The sequence below is a fragment of the Myodes glareolus genome, chromosome 20, assembly GCF_982192425.1.
Source record: "Myodes glareolus chromosome 20, mMyoGla1.1, whole genome shotgun sequence".
Taxonomy (NCBI): Eukaryota; Metazoa; Chordata; class Mammalia; order Rodentia; family Cricetidae; genus Myodes; species Myodes glareolus.
The window spans coordinates 2,625,453-2,647,529 of NC_142045.1; the positions used below are offsets into that span (position 1 = coordinate 2,625,453).

Genomic DNA, 22,077 nt, shown 5'->3' on the forward strand with positions numbered 1-22,077 from the left:
TTCCATCTTATTCCTATAATGTGTATTATCATCAGTGATCTTATGGTGAAACAGTACCTTAGAAGCTCATGGACAAGCTACCCTGAGTCACAAAGTGACAAAAGGAGAGAGACCTATCTCAAATGGAGGGAGAGGACCTGTAGGTGGAGGCTGCTTGTTTTGTTTCCTGACCGCCCAGTTCCCAAATAATCACATAGAAACTATATTAATCAAAACACTACTTGTCCTATTAGCTCTACTTTATTATTAACTAATTCTTACATCTTCAATTAACACATTCTCTTAATCTGTATATTGTCATGTGGATGTGGCATACCAGTAAGGTTTCATCTGGCATCTGTCACCCTCAGAGGCTATATGGCATCTCTCTGACTCCATTTTCTTTTTCTCCTCTATTTCAGCTTGGAATTCCTACTTTGTTCTATTCTTCGCTGCCATAGGCCCAAAGAATATTCTATAATAACCAATGGTAATAAAACATATTCACAGCATACAGAGGGGAATCCCACATCAAGGACCAACGTTTGAGATCTGAGGTTGTTCTTTTCTGCACACTCATTTGTAGTATCAATGCGTGTGTGAGTATCTGTGCACATGTGAACACATGCATGAACACACACACACATACACACACACACACACATGGACACACTGCAAATGATTAAGAAAAAGAGGAGTTGCTTCCTAATGAACGATGCCCCTTTAATGAATACTAAATTCTTAGGATGATTATTAGTTTCAGTTTGGAGCTGTCACTGCATAGTTGAGCATTTGAAGCAGTGAATGCAGAGAGGGAGGCGCCCTTGGCACTGCAGCAGAAACCCGGCTCTCCATTTCTAGAAGTCACTGTCTATGGTGGAACCGTGTGTAGTTTCTAGCCTGCCGGCCTTTCCTCCTCCTCTGCATCTGAAAGCTGCAGGTTGGCACGCATTGATTTCTGAGAAGGCTTGGGGTTTAAATGCACTTCATCAGAACCAGAGAAAGGATCTGGCTCCCCAGTGTGAGGGAAAATTATAAAATTCACAAAACCTTCTAAAATGCTAACTCTTTTATTATGACTGTTTGATGACCTTCTTTGAAGATCAATTACTTAGGGAGCGAAATCAATTTTTGGAAGGGGGCTGGCAGATAATTTCTGATTACACTTGCTGTACAGCGCTGTGTGTCTCTGCGGGCATTTGCCTCCCAGAAACTGTGACGTACAGTGTGAGGAAAGCACGGAGAACGTGGACTTGTAGTGCCCCGTGAAGTATGTTGATGATTCCTTTGCATGGAATGATGGGATGTCCCCTGCATCAATAGAAGGCAATAACTGGACAGATTCCCAGGCTGTCTCTCATACAAGCCTTTTTAGTGCATAGAGAAATACTCACCATGATAAGTAACAAGTCTAATGAATGTGATTCCGAGAATCAATACAAGAGGAAAACAAAGAGGCTGGGAAAATACTACAGTCAGTAAACTGCTTGCCTGGTGGCATTAGGGTCAGGGTTCGGTTCTGAAAATTCATTGGAAAAGTGAGGCATAGTAATATATACTTGTAATCTCAGTACTGGGGATACAGAGAAAGGGGGCTTGGGGCTAACTATCCAACCAGTCTAGCCTACTTGATGAGTTACAGGTCAATGATGGAGCCTGTCTCATCATATCATGGTGAATGGCAGTGAGAAACCTTGTCAGAGGTTTCATTTGCTTTTTCATGCACACGCAAACTCACTTAATGTTCTCTCTCTCTCTCTCTCTCTCTCTCTCTCTCTCTCTCTCTCTCTCTCTGTGTGTGTGTGTGTGTATTTCTATACACATACAAACATAGAAAAACAAAATATAACTTTGAGTATTAATCTCTAAAACTGAAGACAAAATAACCTCCCCTATTGTCATTCCCATTTGTCTGACTGAAATGATCAAATCATTCTTTAGATGTAGTCACATGGAGTGCTGCATCCTCAGACATGCTGTGTAGACATCAATTTGCAGTATCTTCCAAACTTACACAGGTGAATGTTCTGGACCAGATCGATCACTTCTACAAATGTGTCTCAGAAATACATTCCAAGTGGACATATTATGGAATTAGCCAGTGGATAATCTTGTGTGGGATAACCAAATATTTGAGGAAAATCAAATATGTTTTGGGAGGAGAGTAGAACTGGAGGTGACATAAGAACAGACGAAGGAGCAACTTGTGCACAGCAGAATGATTCTCAGATGATTAATTAGAAAGAAGATAAAGAATCAAAGCATCTTATAAAATGGTGATTAAAATAATTAAAGACAGATACCGGAGCGGTCTCTCCCCGAGATCCACTGCCCTTTGGTGCAAACAGAAAGAACAAGTAGCAACTTAACAGGAGGAAGAATGGCACTAAGGCAGATTTCCAGCAACAGGTGCTTCGGGGGGCTCCAGAAGGTCTTTGAACATGACAGTGTTGAGCTGAAATGTAAAATGAGACTTGCTGTCTACCTGCCTCCACGGGCAGAGAGTGCAAAGTGTCCTGCACTCTACTGGCTGTCTGGTTTAACTTGCACAGAACAAAATTTCATAACAAAGTCTGGCTTTCAGCAAGCTGCCTCAGAACACGGCCTTGTCGTCATTGCTCCAGATACCAGTCCCCGTGGCTGCAACATTAAAGGAGAAGATGACAGCTGGGACTTCGGCACTGGTGCGGGCTTCTACGTGAATGCCACTGAAGACCCCGGAAAACGAACTACAGAATGTACTCTTACGTAACCGAGGAGCTTCCAAAACTCATAAATGCCAATTTCCCAGTGGACCCACAGAGGATGTCTATTTTTGGTCACTCCATGGGAGGCCACGGAGCTCTGATTTGTGCTTTGAAAAATCCTGGAAAATACAAATCTGTGTTAGCATTTGCTCCAATTTGCAACCCAGTGCTCTGTCCTTGGGGCAAAAAAGTTTTTAATGGATATTTGGGACCAGATGAAAGTAAATGGAAGGCATACGATGCGACCTGTCTCGTGAAGTCCTCTTCAGGTTCCCAGATTGACATATTAATTGATCAAGGAAAAGATGACGAGTTTCTTACAAACGGGCAGTTACTCCCTGATAACTTCCTAGCCGCCTGCACAGAAAAGAAAGTCCCCGTTGTTTATAGGCTACAGGAGGGTTATGATCATAGCTACTACTTCATTGCAACCTTCATCACCGACCACATCCGGCATCATGCAAAATACCTGAATGCATGAAAAGCTTCAGGTGGAAGAATCTCATTGGGATTATAAACCTTGGACTACATGGAATTGCTCAGTAAAAGATTTGGGGTTTCCTCTCAAAAGATCATCTTCCTGCAGTTGAATCACTTTTCTGAATAAAGATATCAAACTTTCTGATAAAAAAAATAATTAAAGACATTTAGGTTTAATCATAAGACACCCCCGAGGTAGAGTGTGTAGAGGAAAACAGAAGGGCTGGAGGGCTGGGAAGTGAATCGCTCCCGGAAGTCCTACATCTGTTGTTACGCTCATTCCTGAAAAAGGATTGGTTTAAAACCAATAATGTTTTTAAAATACCTCTGCAGTGACCTGGAGAGATGACTCAGCAGTTAAGAACACTTGCTACTCTTTCAGAAGACCTTAGTTTGGTTCCTAGCACCTATGCCATGATGTCACGAAGCTACCAACAACCTATCACTCTGGAGTCAGAGGATCTGACATCCTCTTCTGGCCTCTGTGAACACTGGTAATCACATGCAAAACTTGCACACCCAGAAACACACACACACACACAAACACACACTTACACACTTTAAAAAAGTCCCTGGCAGTACCTTACATGGTATAGATGTAGAAAAGAATTGCCTGAAAAGAACTTCATTTGCCCAAAAATTGAGGTCAATAATTGACAAGTGGGACTTATACAACTAATAAGCTCCAAGTGAAGGAAACACCTAGAGGTGAAAGATGACCTTTGCCAGATATAAAACTGACAGAGTATAACTATCCAGAATATATAAAGAATTCCAAAAAGCAAACAAATAAATGACCAATTTAAAATATGTCTTCAGGAGCTAAACTGCAAATTCTCAAAAGAAGAAAAAATGGCTAAGAATTATCTCAAAAATATTCATCTCTAGCAGTTACTGAAAAGCAAATCAAACAACTTTGAGATTTAATTTTGCCCCTGTCAAAATGGCAAAGATCAATAAAACAATGGACAACAAATCATAGAGGGTACGCAAGGAAAAGGAAACCATTATTTTCTGTTGGTGAAATTGCAACCTGGGGAAGCAAGTTTAGAAATTGGTGTGAATTCTCAAAAAGCTAAAAATAAACCTATGATTTGAGCCAGCTATACCAGTCCTTATATACCATATAAGCCATATGTACCATATATACCAGCTATATATGCCCAAAAGACTAGACAGTTTACTCCACAAAAACTTACTCATCCATGCTCATTGCTGCTGTTCATAATAGCAAGGAAATGGAAACAACCTAAATGTTCTTCGACTAAGGAATTGTTAATGAAAATGTAACACATATATACTAGAGAATACTATTCAGCTGCAAATAAAAGTAAAATCTTGAAATTTGTAGATATGCTGGATGATAGTGGTGAATAACTTTAATCCTAGGACTTGGGATGCAGAGGCCTGCAGATGCCTGAATTTGAGGCCAGTCAGCCTGGTCTACAGAATGAGTTTGAGAGGTCTGCTTGCCTCACCTTCTCGCCATGTCTTCTCACAAGACTTTCAGAATCAAGCGATTCTTGGCCACGAAACAAAAGCAAAATCTTCCTATTTCTCAGTGGATTTGGATGAAAACTGGCAACAAAATCAGGTACAACTCCAAGAGAAAACACTGGAGGAGAACGAAGCTGGATCTGTAAGGAGTCAACAATGGCAAGACAGTTTACGCTGAATCGTGGTCCTGGATGAGTGTTTTAAGATGGAGTTCAACATTTTCAACCTGATCATGCCTGATCATGTTTAAGTTGGGAGTGGTTTCTCCAGTAATAAAACGTAGAGCCTTTAAATAAAATGAGCTTGAGAGAACTCTACCTAAAAAAAAAAAAAATCTATTTAAAAAAAAAGAAGAAGAAATTTGTAGATACATGTAAGGAACTCTAAAAGATCATAGTGATTGAGGTAACTCAAACCAATAAATACAAGCCTCACATATTGTCTCTAACTTAGTACTCCTAGATTTGAATTATTGATGTGAATATATATCCTTCAGTAACTGTGGAATATAGGAAAGTAAAACCAAACCATTCTTTGGGGTCAGGATAGCAATAGAGAAGAGAATAACTAGATACAAATGATCCAAAGAAGGATACGGAAAAACAAGTAGGAGATTTAATTAGGGAAGGGGAGTTAAATAAATACAGAAAAGAAAAGGCAAAATAGCAGTAAGGACATTTAAAAGCTTCATTACAAAGCCGGGCCATGGTGACGCATGCCTTTAATCCCAGCACTTGGGAGGCAGAGGCAGGCAGAGATCTTTGTGAGTTTGAAGCCAACCTGGTCTACGAGAACTAGTTCCAGAATAGGCTCCAAAGTTACAGAGAAGCCCTGTCTTGAAAAAACAAACAAACAAACCCTTAAAAATGAAAAAAAACATAAAAATAAAATAATAATGAATCATAGTATTACCTATCTTTATAAAATAACTATAATACTCATAAGCTGGTGTATAAATGTACATGTGTAGTTAAACAAAAATTTCTCATTTGGATTGCCAATGCTTCCTCCAAGAGCCAAAGACCATTAAAACAAAAACTTCACACTAGGCACCAAAAGCGCTTTTCTGAGTTGCTAGTCAAGGTTGGTAAAGAGACCCCAGAACACTGTATGCTATTACTATTGCCCTAGATTGCCCCAGAGGTTGAAAGTAAGTCCCTAATCCTGAAGACATCATGCTCTTCAAAAAAAGAACCCAGAGATCCTTGAGCAAGAAGTAACCTGTGTAGTGGTGGGAGTGGCGGGCTGCGGTGGGCTGTGGCCCAGCTTCCAGCTAGATTTATCCAAAATAATTACACGGAAACTGTATTCTTTTAAACACTGCCTCGCTCATTACCTCCAGCCTCTTATTAGCTAACTCTCACATATTAATTAACCCATTTCTAATAATCTGTATATCACCACGAGGTTGTGGCTTACCGGGAAGATTCTAACCCATCTCCATCTCGGAGAGGAGAGCCATGGCGTCTGCCTGCCTCTGCTTTCTTTTTCCAACAATTCTGTTCTGTCTACTCCACCCACCTAAGGGCTGGCCTATCAAAAAGGCCAAGGCAGTCTCTTTATTAACCAATGAAAGTAACACATAGACAGAAGACCCTTCTCCATCAAACCTGAAAGCCTCTTCTTTGAGGAGTATTTTTTTCATGGTACCAGAAGGTGCCATACACACTTGGGAAGAACAGAAGCAATCAACAATTTTGCCTATGAACCACCACCACAACAACATGGCATGATAACCCTAAGGGTGCAATAGAGGTATGCATAATAACATGGTAAACAATTGCTCTTTCACTGGACTCAAGAAAGACCCGCTCACCAAGGGGAAAACCATCACTGGCACCTGAAAGCTATCCAGCTACACAATTGGCTGTCCAGGTGGTGAAGTCTTGAATCCCAGAGCACAGACTACAACAGCACTTTGCTAAACTAAAATAATCCCTAACTACATTGCAAATATTTATTTTTATACTCGTGGATAAGTATATTCCTCACACCTAATCAGGAAACATCTCTCTGTAACAGACTACTATAGAAAAACCACAGTCCATCAAAATTCAGAGACATGGAGCCCAGCCCCAACGGATATATCTACAGTTCAACTTCCATACCTAAGGATCAGTGATTATTGCCAAAGAGGGAGCAGAAAAGCTTCAAGAGTCAAAGGGAAATGGCAGTTGCTATAAGATTGTGTCTCCTTGGAATTGCAGAAGATACAGTATATAAAGTTTTACCAAAGTGACTTCCTGAACATGAACTGAACAAGAAGAAAAACAATAGACATGTTAACATTAATGGATGAAACTCATGATCTTCAATTCTACACACACACACACACACACACACACACACACACCAAACAAACAAACAAACAAAAACCCCAAAAACCCTACAGACAATTAAGGGATGCTGAGAATGGGAGAAATAGTCTTCTTCAGAGCAGAGCACATCAATTGGTTATACAATACCAAATGGTCAGTTCCGAAGACATACATACCAGTAACATAGTATTGATGAATAATTTTTGTATTAATGCATTTAGGAACATATGTGTGTGTGTGTGTTTAGCAGAAAATGAAAATAGGGCCATTAATTTGTAAAAGAACATGGAAGAGTATACAGAAAGATTTGAAAATAGAAGTGAAAATGATGCAATTATATTATAATCTCAAAAAATAATAAAAAGAATAAAGAAAAATGTCTTGGCAGATGGTAAGTCAATAATAAGTGAAACCAGTGGATTACAAAGGCTTGGTGTGCCTCTGGCTACATGATCCTAAGTGGTCAAGTCAGGGTTCTTGAGCAATGGAAACAGTGTTGAGGAAAGAAAAAGAGGAAGCCATTTCCTATTGCGAGGAAGCTACTTGTTGGTTCTGGGCCGCCCAGCTAACTTAGACGCAAAACAATCACACAGAAACTATATTAATTAAGTCACAGCTTGGCCCATTAGCTCTAGCTTCTTATTGGCTAACTCTTACATATTAATTTAACCCACTTCTATTAATCTGTGTATTGCCATGTGGCTGTGACTAACAGGGTAAAGTTCCCAGTTACTGTCTCCGGTGACTCCATGGCTTCTCTCTGACTCTGCCCATCTTTCTCCCAGCATTCAGTCCAGTCCTCCCTGCCTAGCTCTGCTCCACCCTGCCCTGCTCTGCTACAGGCTCAAAGCAATTCTTTTATTCAAGAGGGAAATCCCACATCAATTTCCATCTATCTAGCTTGGTCAGAAAAGTCAGGGGCTTCTAACGGGAGGCTCTTTAAACATCGTATGTTCTCATAATCAATAGCCTTGGAACTTCTGTGTCCAGTAGACAGACATCAAATGAGGAGACTAAATCTAATTGCAAAAGTTAGTTTAATGGTTCTAATAGAATCATCTAATCTCATTGTTCTTAATCATGACTACACATTGGATTAAACAAGGCTACTTTTAAAAAATATGCATCTGTGATTCAGGGAGAAGTGAGCCTCCCTCCCAACCAGTCTAACTGAAGTGAGATATGAGTTCTGACAAATTAAAAAACAGCTTCTCAACTAAATCAAAGCTAGAACTAAAATCCAATTCTTCGAATTTGCTATTTTTTGAAATTTAGTTTGAAACTTGTCAAGTTGTTACTTTTTTGTATGCTTGTATGTTTTTGTGGTGTGTGTGTGTGCGTGTGTGTGTGTGTTCAAGAATGCATCTGTAAGCATAGGTATTTGTGCACATGTGTGTGATACATTTAGATATACCAGATATTTTGAAGTTTAACCTTGCTTAACACTGCAACAATATCTCAAGAACCTTGCTTATTGATACAATACTTTAAGATTGCAACATCTCATTTTCCTATCTATTATGTTATTTCTTACCTAAAAATATGTTTGGTCTGAGAAGGTATCTCAGTCAGTGAAGCATTTGCCTTGAAAGCACCAGGACTGTCAAGCCCCCAGGACCCCACGAAATAAAAGATTAATGTGGTAATGTGTGCTTTTAATCCCTGTGCTGCACACTTAGGGATTGTCAAGTTCTTGAGGCACCTGAATGAGACAGTCTGTTTGAATTCTTGAAAAACTGTCTCACTAAGTAGATGACACCTGAGGTTGTCCTCTGACCCCCACATGCAGAGACACATGAGTACACATACACCTACACATGTACTTACACCACACACACACACACACACACACACACGAGGGTAGGGTTCTGGGTTTTACTTCATAAGAAGGTGAGGAGAGAAAAATGGGTTCTAAGATCTGCTTTAGGAAGGGTGACTGGGAGAAGGTGAGAATGACCTTCCTACTTTTGTGTTTCCTCAAGTTCCTTCATCTTAAAAGTGTTTGGGATAATCAGATCCTAAAATCCATCTGCTACAGAAGACATTCATTTACTTGGACATTAGTTGTCTTGTCACATGTATTTCTGTTTACTATATAATTGATCAATGCCATTTGATTGTAAATCTACTAAATAAATTATAATCACTTTGCCAAAGCTGCTTCTTTGGCTATTATTACCACTGGATTCCAAAAGTTAATATGCAGCAGGACTCTTTCATGCTGTGGTCAGATTGGAAAGGAAGTCTTTGGTTTGAGCATATTAAAATACACTGTCACTGCAGATAGGATAGATGAGAGCTCATGAATCAGGAAAATATAATGTTTGCAATGGAAGCAATGTCCAACTTATAGTAAGAATAAAGTTTTGTTGAAATGAACTTCAGGGAGACTGCTAATGGAGACACCCACCATACACAAGACGATGCCATACTCTGTACAGAACCTCAGCCTGTGGCATGGCATCATACTGGCCCACACTTTCTCTGATTTCAGCAATATATCCAATGGCATGTATCACTCACACTATGAAAAATGACCCAGATTCCACATTTTCAAAATATATTTGAAAGCAAGAGTTCTTTTTTAAGTAATATTTTTATTGATTCTTTGAACATTTCCTACATATATACAAACTATTTTGATCATCCATTCCTTACTCATCCCTTCAACTCCTCCTGCCCCACATCAAATCTGCCTCCCAGCCTCAAGTCCTCCTAAATGTATACATACACAATTGACTGCTCCCTTTGTACAGTACTTCAGTTATATCAATGCCAGAAGAGAGCATCTCATACACTCTCCCTTCTTCCAACTCTTAAATCTTCCTGCCTAATCTTTCATGATGTCACATAGCCTTGAAAATATAGGGCAGATAAAACCATCCCATCCCTGACTGAACATTCACTGTCACTTTTTTCTGTGTTATTTATGGTAGTGTTCAATTTTTCTCTTCTTAATAAAACTGAGGAAACAACTCACTAGTATCTGTAAGCACTTAGATTGTACGTGGAAGACCCATCCTGAGTATTAAGGTGGTGACTGTCACTGGGGTAAATAGGACAGTCACAGAGGAAATCTGTGCTTCAGGTGTGACAGAGCTGTTCCACTTGGAGCGAGCAGATGACTCAGTCATTCAACTGTTTGGAGCCGAAGTGTGAAGACTGGTGTTTGCATCCCCAGAATTCACATAGAGCCTGACAAGGTATAAAGGGACTTTGTGCTTCCATGATAAGATGGGAGAAATACAGAGGAGATAACCCTGGAACTCATGGACCAGCTAGCCTGGCATATGCAGCAGTATACAAGAGACCTTGTCTCAACCAAGATAGAACAAAACACAGGATCTAATGATGTCTTCTGAACTCTGCACACACATCTTGCCATATGTGCACCCACATGCTGTTTAATCCAGGTACCCCTACAAAGAAACAGAGATAAAAAAAATTTCATGAAACAATGATTAAATGTTTCCTACTTCTGGATTTACAAATGTGCAAACCCCCTTCATTTAAAGCAACTGGGCAAAATTTCTATAACTTCCATTAAACTAAGTGAAAGGGCACCTTTCTTGAGAATAATATGATATTCAGTAGCAGAATGGAAAAATCAACTATGTCCAAAGGAATTAGAACGTTAAGAGAAACAACAACGGGAATTAGAATGAAATTTGATTGAGAAAGATATATGTTCCTGTATGGAATTCCTTACTCTTGATGGCTTATGTGCATTTGAGATATCTGACATGTAAAAGACAAAGGCACAGAAATTGTAGCCTTGAGGGAACAGATTATTGTTCGGGTGAAGACAAGGATACAGCAGTGCAGACAGGGGAAGAGGCATGGGGATAAATCAAAGACGACACTTAGACAGCAATGTCCCCATACCCAGATATTGTCTTGGAGTCTCAGCTGAGAGAGGAACATGGTATACATTTTTTATGTGCCTTACAGGCAACTTGATACACTTAGAAGGTACAGCAAAGAGAGAAGGAAGCTCTTGTTTCTCACCAAGAAAGAGGCATTGCTCTCTAATCTGGAAACTACAGAGGCTCTCATTTCACCCATTCAGGGAACCCAGCAAACTGAATCAAAAGTCATCACAATTCTCATCATGGACAAAGAAGGAAGCCATATATCAAGACAATTCAGAGACTATCTAAACTGAAATAATGATTTAAGAAGCGACCAGCAGTGGCTATGAGATTTGAGTCAATGGGCAAGAAATAAATGTTGACGTAATTGCCTGAGACATAGATTCATAAATTCAAATTTTAACAAAAATAATTCCATAAATGGGGCAAATGTACAAATTACTGTCCAGAAGTGTGCAATTTAGAATAACTGAGATTCTCAAGATGACAAAATGAAAAAGAGCAAAATGAAGTCCCCACTTCTATCCACATATTTAATTTATATTGGTAGCTGTGCACTTGTATGCCAAAAGATCAATCTTGAGAAAATGCTAAACTTGGAAAAGTCAGCTTCATAGTGATGAATTTGGCAAAGAATGACTTCATGGAGAGTTGTTTGTTGTAGTGTATAATATTCAAAGATGCTTTCGATGATAAATATCTAACTGTAATGAACAGATTTCACTATTGTGTGTTAATAAAAATTGTTTCCCTGAATAATTTTAGATGCAAAATTATTGAGATATTGGAAACATTAATATATATGGAGTGTTAACAAAGTGTGTATATATGCAAATGTTAATGTGTATGTACATAGTGGAGATGGTATTTGGGGGAGTTTTCTCTTTCTTTCTCTCTTTCTCTGTCTCTCTCTCTCTGTTTCTCTCTCTCTCTCTCTCTCTCTCTGTGTGTGTGTGTGTGTGTGTGTGTGTGTGTGTTCCTCTTCTTCCATCTTGCTTGAGGCAGGATCACTTGTTGTTTGATGCTGTGTATCTCAGGCTAGCTGGCTTATGAGCTTCTGGAGATTCTCCTCTCTCTGTATCCCATCTTGGTGTAGGAGGCCCTTCAGTATTTGTATTGCTTTCATTGGTTGAATAAACAAACTACCTTGGCCTTTTGATAGGGCAGACTTAGATAGGTGGAGTAGACAGAACAGAATGCTGGGAAGAAGGGCAGTGTGGCAGACACCATGATTTTCCTGCCCGAAATGGACGCTGGTTAGACTCATGCTGGTAAGCCACAATCAAGTGGCGATACACATTAATAGAAATGGGTTAATGAAGATGTGAGAGTTATCCAATAAGAGGATAGAGCTAATTGGCCAGGCAGTGATTTAATTAATACAATTTCTGTGTGGTTATTTCGGTGGTTAAGCTAGCCAGGTGGTGGGACACAGCCTGCTTCTCTTACTACACCATCTTGGCTGTAGAAATCCTGAGATTCCACACATGGGCTGTTGCATATCCTTTATATGGGTGCTAGAAGTGTAAACTCAGGTCTTTGTGTTTGTGAGGAAGACACTTTACTCACTGAGACTTTTCCTTAGACTAAGAACTTTTTCTTTCTTTTCTTTTTTTAGTTATGATCACATAGAGGGATTTGGTGTTATTTTTAGCTAAAAATGAGTCATTAAATTGAAAATATGAAATAAACCTGAAATGAGATATTTTAGGAAATAATTGTATTGGAGATTAAGAATGATTATTTCTAGGCTAATATTTTATGCATTCATATTGAGAGGGAGATTGCTTTCATAACATTAACAAAAGTCAATGTTCTAACTTTTTATCACATACAACTTTCTTTACTTTTCTATTTTGTTTTGTTTTTGTTTGTTTGTTTTATTTTTTTCAGACAGGGTTTCTCTGTAGCTTTGATGCCTGTCCCAGAACTAGCTCTTGTAGACCAGACTGGCCTCAAACTCACAGAGATCTGCCTGCCTCTGCCTCTTGAATGCTGGGATTAAACCACTGCCTACGTACTTTCTATAGATTAAAAAAGATTATGCTTACATGATAAGTAACTCTTAAGCTCCCAATCACAGGCAGGTCCTACAAGAAATTGTAGTTGTTTGAAACAATCTCTCAGTTCACGGCACTTCGCTCCATATGTATTTTCATTGTTTGTGCGGCATGTCTCACAGGAGGCCAATACTGCTCTGCTCAGAGATGGAGGACTGATGTGATTATATAGCAGAGATGGAGCAAAGCAGGTCCTCATTCAGCAGGAAGCACCAATGATAGACTACAAAGTATATGCAAGTGAACAAAACAAGAATCTTAGGAAAAATTGTCATGTGAGTTAAACTAACAGTGAAATACCAGACAGCAAGGGCCATGGCAAATCAGCTAGACTTGGCCCAACAGGATAGAGCTCTCTGAGAACAACATACAGTTCTGCAAACTCACCCAGAAACAGTCAAACGAACAGGTTCTTACCAGACCTGGGAGAGGGAGTGTGCTGCAGGGTCCTGGAGCTTCATGGGTAACATATACAAAAGCAGGAAAACATTGAAACTGTGACAAAGGTATGTCGGGATGATCCAGGAGTCTATTAAATATTTCTGTCCAAACCAGGGGAAAAGAGCGAAGTAAAATAAATCAAAGTCACATTATATTGGAATTGCCTGACTGCAGATTAGCTCTCCATGAATCCACCCTAACGAGAATAAATAATGAGTGACACACAGTGCGAGAAGATGCCGCTCTCCATACTGTAGAGTTCTGGGCAAAGCGGGCAACAGCACAGACAGTCCCCCAGTTACACAGCTCTCCATACTGTACAGCTCTGGGCAAAGCCAACAACAGCACAGACAGTCCCCCAGTAACACAGTTCTCCATACTGTAGAGTTCTGGGAAAGGGGGTGACAGCACAGACAGTCCCCCAGTCACACAGCTCTCCATACTGTAGAGTTCTGGGCACAGCAGGCAACAGCACAGACAGTCCCCCAGTCACACAGCTCTCCATACTGTAGAGCTCTGGGCAAAGCGCGCGACAGCACAGACAGTCCCCCAGTCACACTTTTTCACACAAGGCTCACTCATAAACATACTCATTATTGCACACAAATCTGAGGGAATATGAGATATTGGTTAATAATACAGCATCTCGCTAGGGATATTTATTAATAACAAAGGAAAAATTAACCATTTTATTATTAAGGAAAACCACAGACCTCTAAACTAATTTAAAAATTAAGCAGCTGATGTTCGTATTCCCAGCTCTGGGGAGGTGAGGCAGATGTCTTTGAGGGACGTTCTGGGTAACTACATTTGTAGAGCTGGTGAGTTCCAGGATGACAGAGACTGTTTCAAAACTTTAGTAGAAGTCTAGGAAGAAGACAGAACAGATAAGGAGGTTTGGTGTCTAACCTAAGCTGTAGCAGAAGAAAAGTTGTCTTGTGACTTCATGGACTCTGAGATGCATGCACATCCCCCACCCTCCACACACCCCTACCACGTAATGCAATAAGTACACAAAAGGCAATGAAAATAATTTTAAAACATCAAGGTGGAGAGAGTCATTATGGCGCTGGTGGCCAGCAGTTGCCTGAGCATCATGTTCCAAATTCTCTGCAGTGGTTATCATGGCTGTAGCCTTGGCCAAGACCTCAATCTCTCGCTAGAGTGAGTGCTCCAGTGGAGAGGGTACTCCTGGTAAGAGAGGAAGCTGTGAGAAATGGTGACAGAGCAGAACCCACACCAGGCAGACGTCATGACTGGGATCATTAAGAAAGAGATGCTCATCATCTGGAAGTGAAGTGCAAAGACAACAAGGTGCCTGGCCCCTAGCCTGCCTGGGCATGGTGAGACACGATGAGTAGACAGTGGTGTGATTGCAAAGAAAGAACTGAACAAACAGGAGGTGAACAAAAGAGCGGTTTGTGCCCGGTGAGGTGACACAGACCTGGTGGGAACAGGTGAATTACATTGCCCATCAATAGATCCAGTAACAAACACAAGTGCTAGTGGGTCTGTGCCTTCCTCCTTTGAGAAAACAACCACTGAATGCATTGCTCTGACTCCCAGAGCCACATCCTAGCCCAGGAAGAACAGTGTCTACAGAAAGAAGATCACAGCTGACTGGACAAGTCTTGTGTTTACTTCTCATCATTGGCCTATTTCTCTAGTTGGTTGTGGTGGAAGTTCGACCATGAGACTTGATGACTCTGTGTTTCATTATGGTTTTGCTGTGCTACATCTGTCTTTGGCCAGAGATTTATTTATTGGGTTGGAAAAACAAATGAAGACACTCACAGGCCCCACCTGCCTCCACACAGGGTAGGCAGGATGAAGACACCAGGAGATACTGCTCTGCTCAACTTTTGGCCTGAGTCACCATGATGTGAAGCTATGGGAAGGAGAGATGGGAGAGAAAGAGAAAAGGAACAGTTGGAGCATTATGAAGAGAGGCAGACATGCAGACTCAAGGGTGGACAGGAAAAGCCCGATGTGAGTAGTCTACAAAGCCACCTGAGACCGTGGTGGAGTCCTGGCCTCCAATGCGGCTGAATGTCATACCTGGGCCAGTGGTCATGAAGCAGCAGAGGTCTGTGTTGATGTCCATGGCCCATAGTACCACCAAAGGCCCTATAGATGTCTCTGGTCTGGACTGCTGTTTGGTAACATTTTGATATCCAAGGACGGTACAGAGTTGGCCCTGCTCCTCACTGGCTACAGAACTTGGGAGAGTTGGCCCTGTGCCTTTCCTTGGCAGCAGAGTAGTTCTGAGCCTGTTGGTGGGGGCAGAGGAGAGGCCCAAGGGTGTGATTAGGGAGATCTGGCTCCATAGGCACAGGAGAGATGTCTCTCCCTTCATCCCTCACCACCCGCAGCAGGAAGGATAACTGGCCTTTGCTACAAGAAAGCAGGAGTGCTGGTCCTTCACCAGCTGCAGCAGATGGGAGAGCAGATCCAGCTTTGAATGAACAAAAGAGTAGAGCTGGCCATGGTGGAGTGGGTGTGGTTGAGTCAGAAGAACTGGTTGAGCCCCTTGCTAGCTACAGCATTGGATGAATTGGCAGGACAATCCTGGAGAGTTCACCCCTGTGGTGAGGATGCTGGAGAACTGGCAGACTGACTAACTCAGCTACCACCCAGGTCCAGATTCATAGCTGAGTTAGCTCACCCCAACATCCACCCCATCTATGAATTGCTGCAACACATGAAGGAACCTGCCCTGCAGATCCAATGCTGCAGGGTCTCCATAACACAGAACAGCAACAGGACATCCAAGTGGAAATCCAGTGAGGGCCCAGCATCAATAGTGCAGCAAAAGTCAGAAAGTCAGAGGCCTTAAAAACAATGACTCATTGCAATAAACATTTGCAAGTAAAGATATATGGATTAAAGAGTGTACTGCGTGACACACTGTGACAAGTTGACGTCTTTGCAATTTTTAAATTTCTTATTTTATTTTTCTCAAGGGTAGTTGCAAACGCAGAGTGTGGATGCAGAAAGATGGGGAGATGAGTGGGATTGAGATGCTTGATATAAAATCCACAAAGAATGAACAAAAAGTAAAAAAAAAAGTAAAAAGTTTCTATGCACTAGAGGTCTGCAATTCTTTTATATTCCCATAAGAGTGATTAAAATCAAATATTCTTTTAAAAAATTCAAGGCAGATCTAAACTAAAAAATGACACCCTAGATTAATCTACAGTATCTACATACATACAAGGGGATGGAAAAGGGAGGAAGGGAAGAAAAGAGAGTGCAAGAGAGAGAGGAAGAGAGCGGGGAAGGAAGGAGAGATCAGTTAGTTCACTAATAATAACACTTACTAGCAACCTAAGAGCACAACACAAAACATTCCTGCAGCACAATGCCACTTCTCTGAAGTCTTGACAAATCTACAGTGATTTAATCTAATGAATTTTAAAAGCAAATCCCAAGTAGAGTGACATTAACAATGCCAATAAGTGCTATTTCAATCAGAAGGTCAAAAAGGACAAGGAGAAACTGAGTGACTTCGACAGACCAGAGGAGTCATAGCCTCTGGTCTCACAAGGGATCCTGGAATTCTGACAGAGAAGATAGTGGTGATATATAAGAAACTTGAGCAGTAATATTGATACTGTGAAGGATTTAATAAAAACTTGCCTAGGAAATATAAAGTTATACAAAGCAGAATTTAGTTCAAAAAGCTTTGCCTCCAGTATTAAAGATAAGTAATGCACTAGCCAGTCTTGTTAGAAAATGCAAGAAATAGAATTTTGTACCATAATTGAAGTCTAGAATTGCTGATTATTCTTTTGCTAATGTTCATTCACAAAGATTGATTTCCAGTTAGGCTCCAACCCACAACAAAGGATGTAACCCTCACAATTGTTCATTAAGCCTATCCTCAAATCAAGAAATACGATTCTAACAAGCAGCTCAAGTGAGCAGCCCAGGGTCACAACCACCTTGGTCTGCCATTAAGTTACCTGTGTCCTTATCAGGAAAAGCACAATTCTGTCAGGTGGGCAGGATGAATCTGGGTAACAACTATTGAAAAAGAACAGTACTGGTGTACTTAAATAATTCTGGCATTTCTCACTGTCCATGTGGCCAGACTTTGAGTGTCTTATCTTTGTTTAATTATCTCAAAGTCTAACTTGAACTAGGGACCCAAGAGAGAACAAAAGTTTTCATATGTGAGATGTGTAAGCCTAATATACATACATACACACACATACACACATGCGTGCATATAGATATAGATGTATGTGTGTGTGTGTGTGTGTATCAGTAAAATCTTCTATCAATGTCCAGCTTCTTTTTTGGGCATCAGGCAGAATAAGACATGTCCTATGTCAAAGGGCTTTTCCTATATTAAGCTTTAAGTGTGCACGGTGGTTTTTCACTGGGAGGACAAGCTAATTCTAGAATTGTGGAGACAGAAGAGATAGGAACAGGAAACTGTGGAGTGGAAAGGAGAGGATGAAAGCAGGAATAGTTGGCATCAGATCATCTCCTGCCCTGTGTTCCTAGGTAGAGTATGGCTGTTAGGGGTGCTTGCAGAGTGCTGTACAAACTGAGCCAGTGAGCTTTTATTTTATTTTCTTAATTTGTATGCATATGTGTCATGCACACGCATACTTCCATGTGCTTTGGCACATGCGTGTAGTGATATGCTTGCACACATATGTACAAATCTATCTGGCAGCCAGAGGTTGACTTCAGGTGTTTTCATCAATTTTTCTTCTTCATTTGCTGAGTTAGCATCGCTGCTGAAGTTGAACATCAACAATTTGGCTAGTCTAGCAATCTATCTAGGCTCAGTGATCCCATCTCTGCCTCTGAGTTCTGCCATCACACGAGAGGCCCACACTCATCTGGGTTTCAAGGATCAGAACTCTGCCTTTCTCTGCCTTTCATATTTCGCTAGCAAATGCTTATCCACTGAGCTCTCTCCCCAACTCTTAGATACAAAATTGTTACAACATTTAAAAGTTAAACAGTATATATCATTCTAGAGTTTATGTTCTAGGAGCTCCATAAAGTGATGGCAGTGGACCTGCTGGTCCAGAGCTGGAGCCCACACAATACTCCCAGGTCTTTAATAGATGCTTCCTTCTGAATCAAGTCCAGATAGAATCACAAGGTCATCTTGACCTTGGCCTGCTGCCTACACTGAAACTGTCTTATAAGAGATTTGAAACTTATAGATTTTCATAAAAAAGAAATGAAGCTGACAAGAAAAAATAAGGAAATGAGATGAAGGAATCTGGTCCTCAAAATTAACTTGGATAGTTGAATTAAAAACTCATATTAAGAAAAGTCATATGAAATTTGAGCTTTTTATATCCCAATAGTCATGTAGATCCATATGGAAATGACAAGAAGCTGTCTGTCATAAAGCAGGGTAGAATAAAATGTGATTTATAGCTGCCAATCACTTAACACAATTAAGTTCTATTTATTGGAAATCTATAATAAGGCAAAAGTAATTTTTTAATGTTATTCCCAAAGGCAGACATGGGAACAGTATAGAAATTGCAAGAACATAAATTTGGGCTACAATGAGTAGTTTTTGAAGCAGTGGCTCTCAGGTAAAAATATAGTCAAAGGAATGTATAGATTCCTTCAAGTTAAGTAAATATAGTCAAAGGTACAGATTCTCTCTAGTTAAGAAAACACTTTCTGTGCTTTATAAGATGTGTGTGTGGGGGGGTGTGGGTGTGTGTGTGTGTGTAGAGAGAGAGAGGGGGGAGAGGGTGTTAATGTGTTAGTGATGGTGTGGTCTGTGTGTGGGGAGAGAGAGAGAGAGAGAGAGAGAGAGAGAGAGAGAGAGGGAGGGAGAGGGAGAGACAGAGAGAAAGAGGGTGTTAGTGTGTTAGTGATGGTGTGTGTTTGGTGTGTGGTATGTGTATATGGGTATGGTTGGGTAGGGTGTGTCATGTGTAGGTTGTATGATGGAGATGACTATTTTATGTGTGTGCATGCATTTGTGTATTATATCTGGTGTGGTGTTTGTGGGGTGTGGGTGTACTGTGCTCATATGTGTAAGACTATGTAATGTAGGTGCATGTACACATGTGAGATTGTGCTGAACCCAGAGATTGACGTTGGGTGTTTACATCAATTGCTCTTTACCTTATCTCATAGTACATCCTTTACTGAACCTGGGGCTCCCTGACTGGCCCGTAGACTCCAGGGATTCTTTTGCCTCTACTTCCTCAGAACCCCTTTTTTATGTGGCTGTTGAGGATTTCAATTCAGGTCCTCATTTTGCATGACAGGCAGTTTACCGATTAAACAATCTCCCCAGGCTTTGATTAGAATTTTCCAGTATCTCTACAGCTGCACTGAAACTAAAACATGGGGACTGCTGACTGTAGCGCATGCCCTTGGTGTGCGCTTGTGTGTTTGGACATGCAAACAAAGATGTACTAGCAATGTGATTGTTATAAAACGGTAGTTCATGGTTAAGTAAACTTTTTATGAGCATATTTTTATTTGTTAATATCCAGTTTCTCCTATTTCTTACTTTGTTGTGATGATCCACAAGGGCCCAGATGGGAAGTCTTTCTCTCAAGTTATAAAGGTAATGAGGAGTGACTTAGAGTGCTTTTGTCAGTCAGTCAGGCTTCTGTTTCTAAAGAAGTGGTAGGGAAAAAGCCACTGATGGATCTCCTTCAACTCATTTCCTGAATTTAGAAAGAAATATTGGCACCTATATGTACCACCCGATTCTGGGGTACCCTTCTCAGTAAGGGTCGCGCGCCTTCAGTACCTTATGCGAATTTGGGCAAAGGCCTGGAGATTGAAATAAAAGACAGACACACAAGAGATTCGTCAAGAGATAGCCGAATGCCACTTTATTTAGCTGAATGCAAGGCTAATATACCTTGGCCCCAGGAAGGGAAGCCCCTCCCAACCAGAGGAGAAACTGGCGCCTTATGGGACCTGGTGCTATAGGGAATTCCTTCCCAGGCAGGGGGTGGAGAGCAGCGATAGCAGCTAGAGTAATTCTCCCGGGAAGATGGGAAATTACCACACCAAAGATAGAACAAAGCTCCACAGCTAAATCACCAGGCTAGGGCAGAGATAACAGAAACTAGCAGGAAGCTTAGCTGGTTGACCAGAACTGTCCTCAGAGACACCCCAGGGAGTAAGGGAAGACAGGGCCCAACACCTATAGACATGGTTTCTCCTGAGGTTTTGGAACGAAGTGGGAGAGACTGAGTGTTGCATCTGGACCAAAATTAGATTAAGATTTTGAAGCATTAAACTAAGAAGTATGAAGTATTAAAATCAAAGTCTGCTAGCAGAAAGAAGTGGGAAAATGTTTGTTAAAGATCCATGACTGCCTCAGAACAGTCATTAGCAAGGTTTTAGATGGCGGTGAAGTAGGACACTAATGCTCACCAAAGATATACCTAAAATAGTCACTGTCCGCATCTGGACATGCTATCTGATGATCTGGTTCAGTGGAAGGACTTGGTCTTTAAAAGAGTCTCTTCCTAAGTATCTAGAGGCTCGGAGGTGGGGGAGCCATTAGTTGCCGAAAGGATAAATGGGAATCACAGATGTGCAAGCAATGAAAAAGTTATAAAGACAAATAGCATTAAGAACTATCGATAATTCCTGCAACTTCCAATTGGGACAATGTATATTTCAGAACAATACAAGTAACTAAGGAAATTCTAAGTAATATGCAACTTCCAATTGGGACAATGTATATTTCAGAACAATACAAGTAACTAAGGAAATTCTAAGTATCAGTTTCATGATACTTTATCATTATCAAAAGGTGAAGTGCCTACATATTGAAATTTTTTTTTAATTCCAGGAATTGTAGAAGGTTATGAGCTATATGTATGAATTATGAAAAGAAATTTCATGTGTGTCTTGTATGCAAATATTCTACAATGGCTTGGTTGAAGTGGGCTCCTGGGCTGACAGAATAGAAACTGAACCTTTGGAACATAATCACTGAAGTCTGTGAGTCAACCAGTTGATGGAAATCCCTGGGATGCTGTCTCAAAACTTTTGTATACAGAGTATTTTGAATTTCTAGAGCCCTAGACCCTATTTACTTGAGTGTTGGGAACTGAACTAAAGTCCCATGGAAGAACAAGGAATTTTAGTACCTCTTTACTCCGTCCCAAGATTATTTTTGATGGAAACAAAGTCTTAGACAGAATGATATAATGTAATTTGGCTGCATTTAATATGCTTACCCCTTTAAAAGATAAATGCATATCAATACATCAATTATTTATGATGTATATATAGAGGGAATGTATACAATATCTGTCTCTCTCTACATATATATATATATATATATATATATATATATATTCATTTTTAAAGGCTTTTAAATACTTACAGTTTAAACTTTATTGGGGTGAAGAGATGGTTCCACAGTTAAGAGCATGGGTTGATCTTCCAGAGGTCCAGAGTTCAATTCCCAGTAACTACATGGTGGCTCACAGTCATCAGTAGTGGGATCTGATGCCCTCTTCTGGTGTGTAAGCATACATGATGATAGAACACCCATATACAGAAAATAAATAAATTTAAAAGGCCTATATGATGATCACCAAAAGCTGAGAAAGGCTGGATTCACTCCCTGAAATAAAGTATATGTAATTTTCTGTTTTTAAAAGTGCCAAATGAAAGCCAAGGAAGTGATCTGGTAGGTAAAGGCACTTCC

At 40.4% G+C, this 22,077-nt stretch overlaps 2 protein-coding genes and 1 pseudogene across 2 annotated transcripts in view; all 3 read left to right on the forward strand.

Annotated features, from left to right (window-relative positions):
- The window catches only part of LOC148118756 (contactin-associated protein like 5-1-like), a 918,003-nt gene that overhangs the window by 328,243 nt on the left and 567,683 nt on the right, over nt 1–22,077 (forward strand). The window lies entirely within an intron of this gene.
- LOC148118757 (S-formylglutathione hydrolase pseudogene) lies at nt 2,288–3,348 on the forward strand (annotated as a pseudogene).
- Nucleotides 4,685–4,920, forward strand: LOC148118758 (large ribosomal subunit protein eL39-like). The gene has a single exon (XM_087899388.1). It carries the CDS (start codon nt 4,694–4,696, stop codon nt 4,847–4,849), a length of 156 nt encoding a protein of 51 aa, XP_087755514.1. The 5' UTR covers nt 4,685–4,693; the 3' UTR covers nt 4,850–4,920.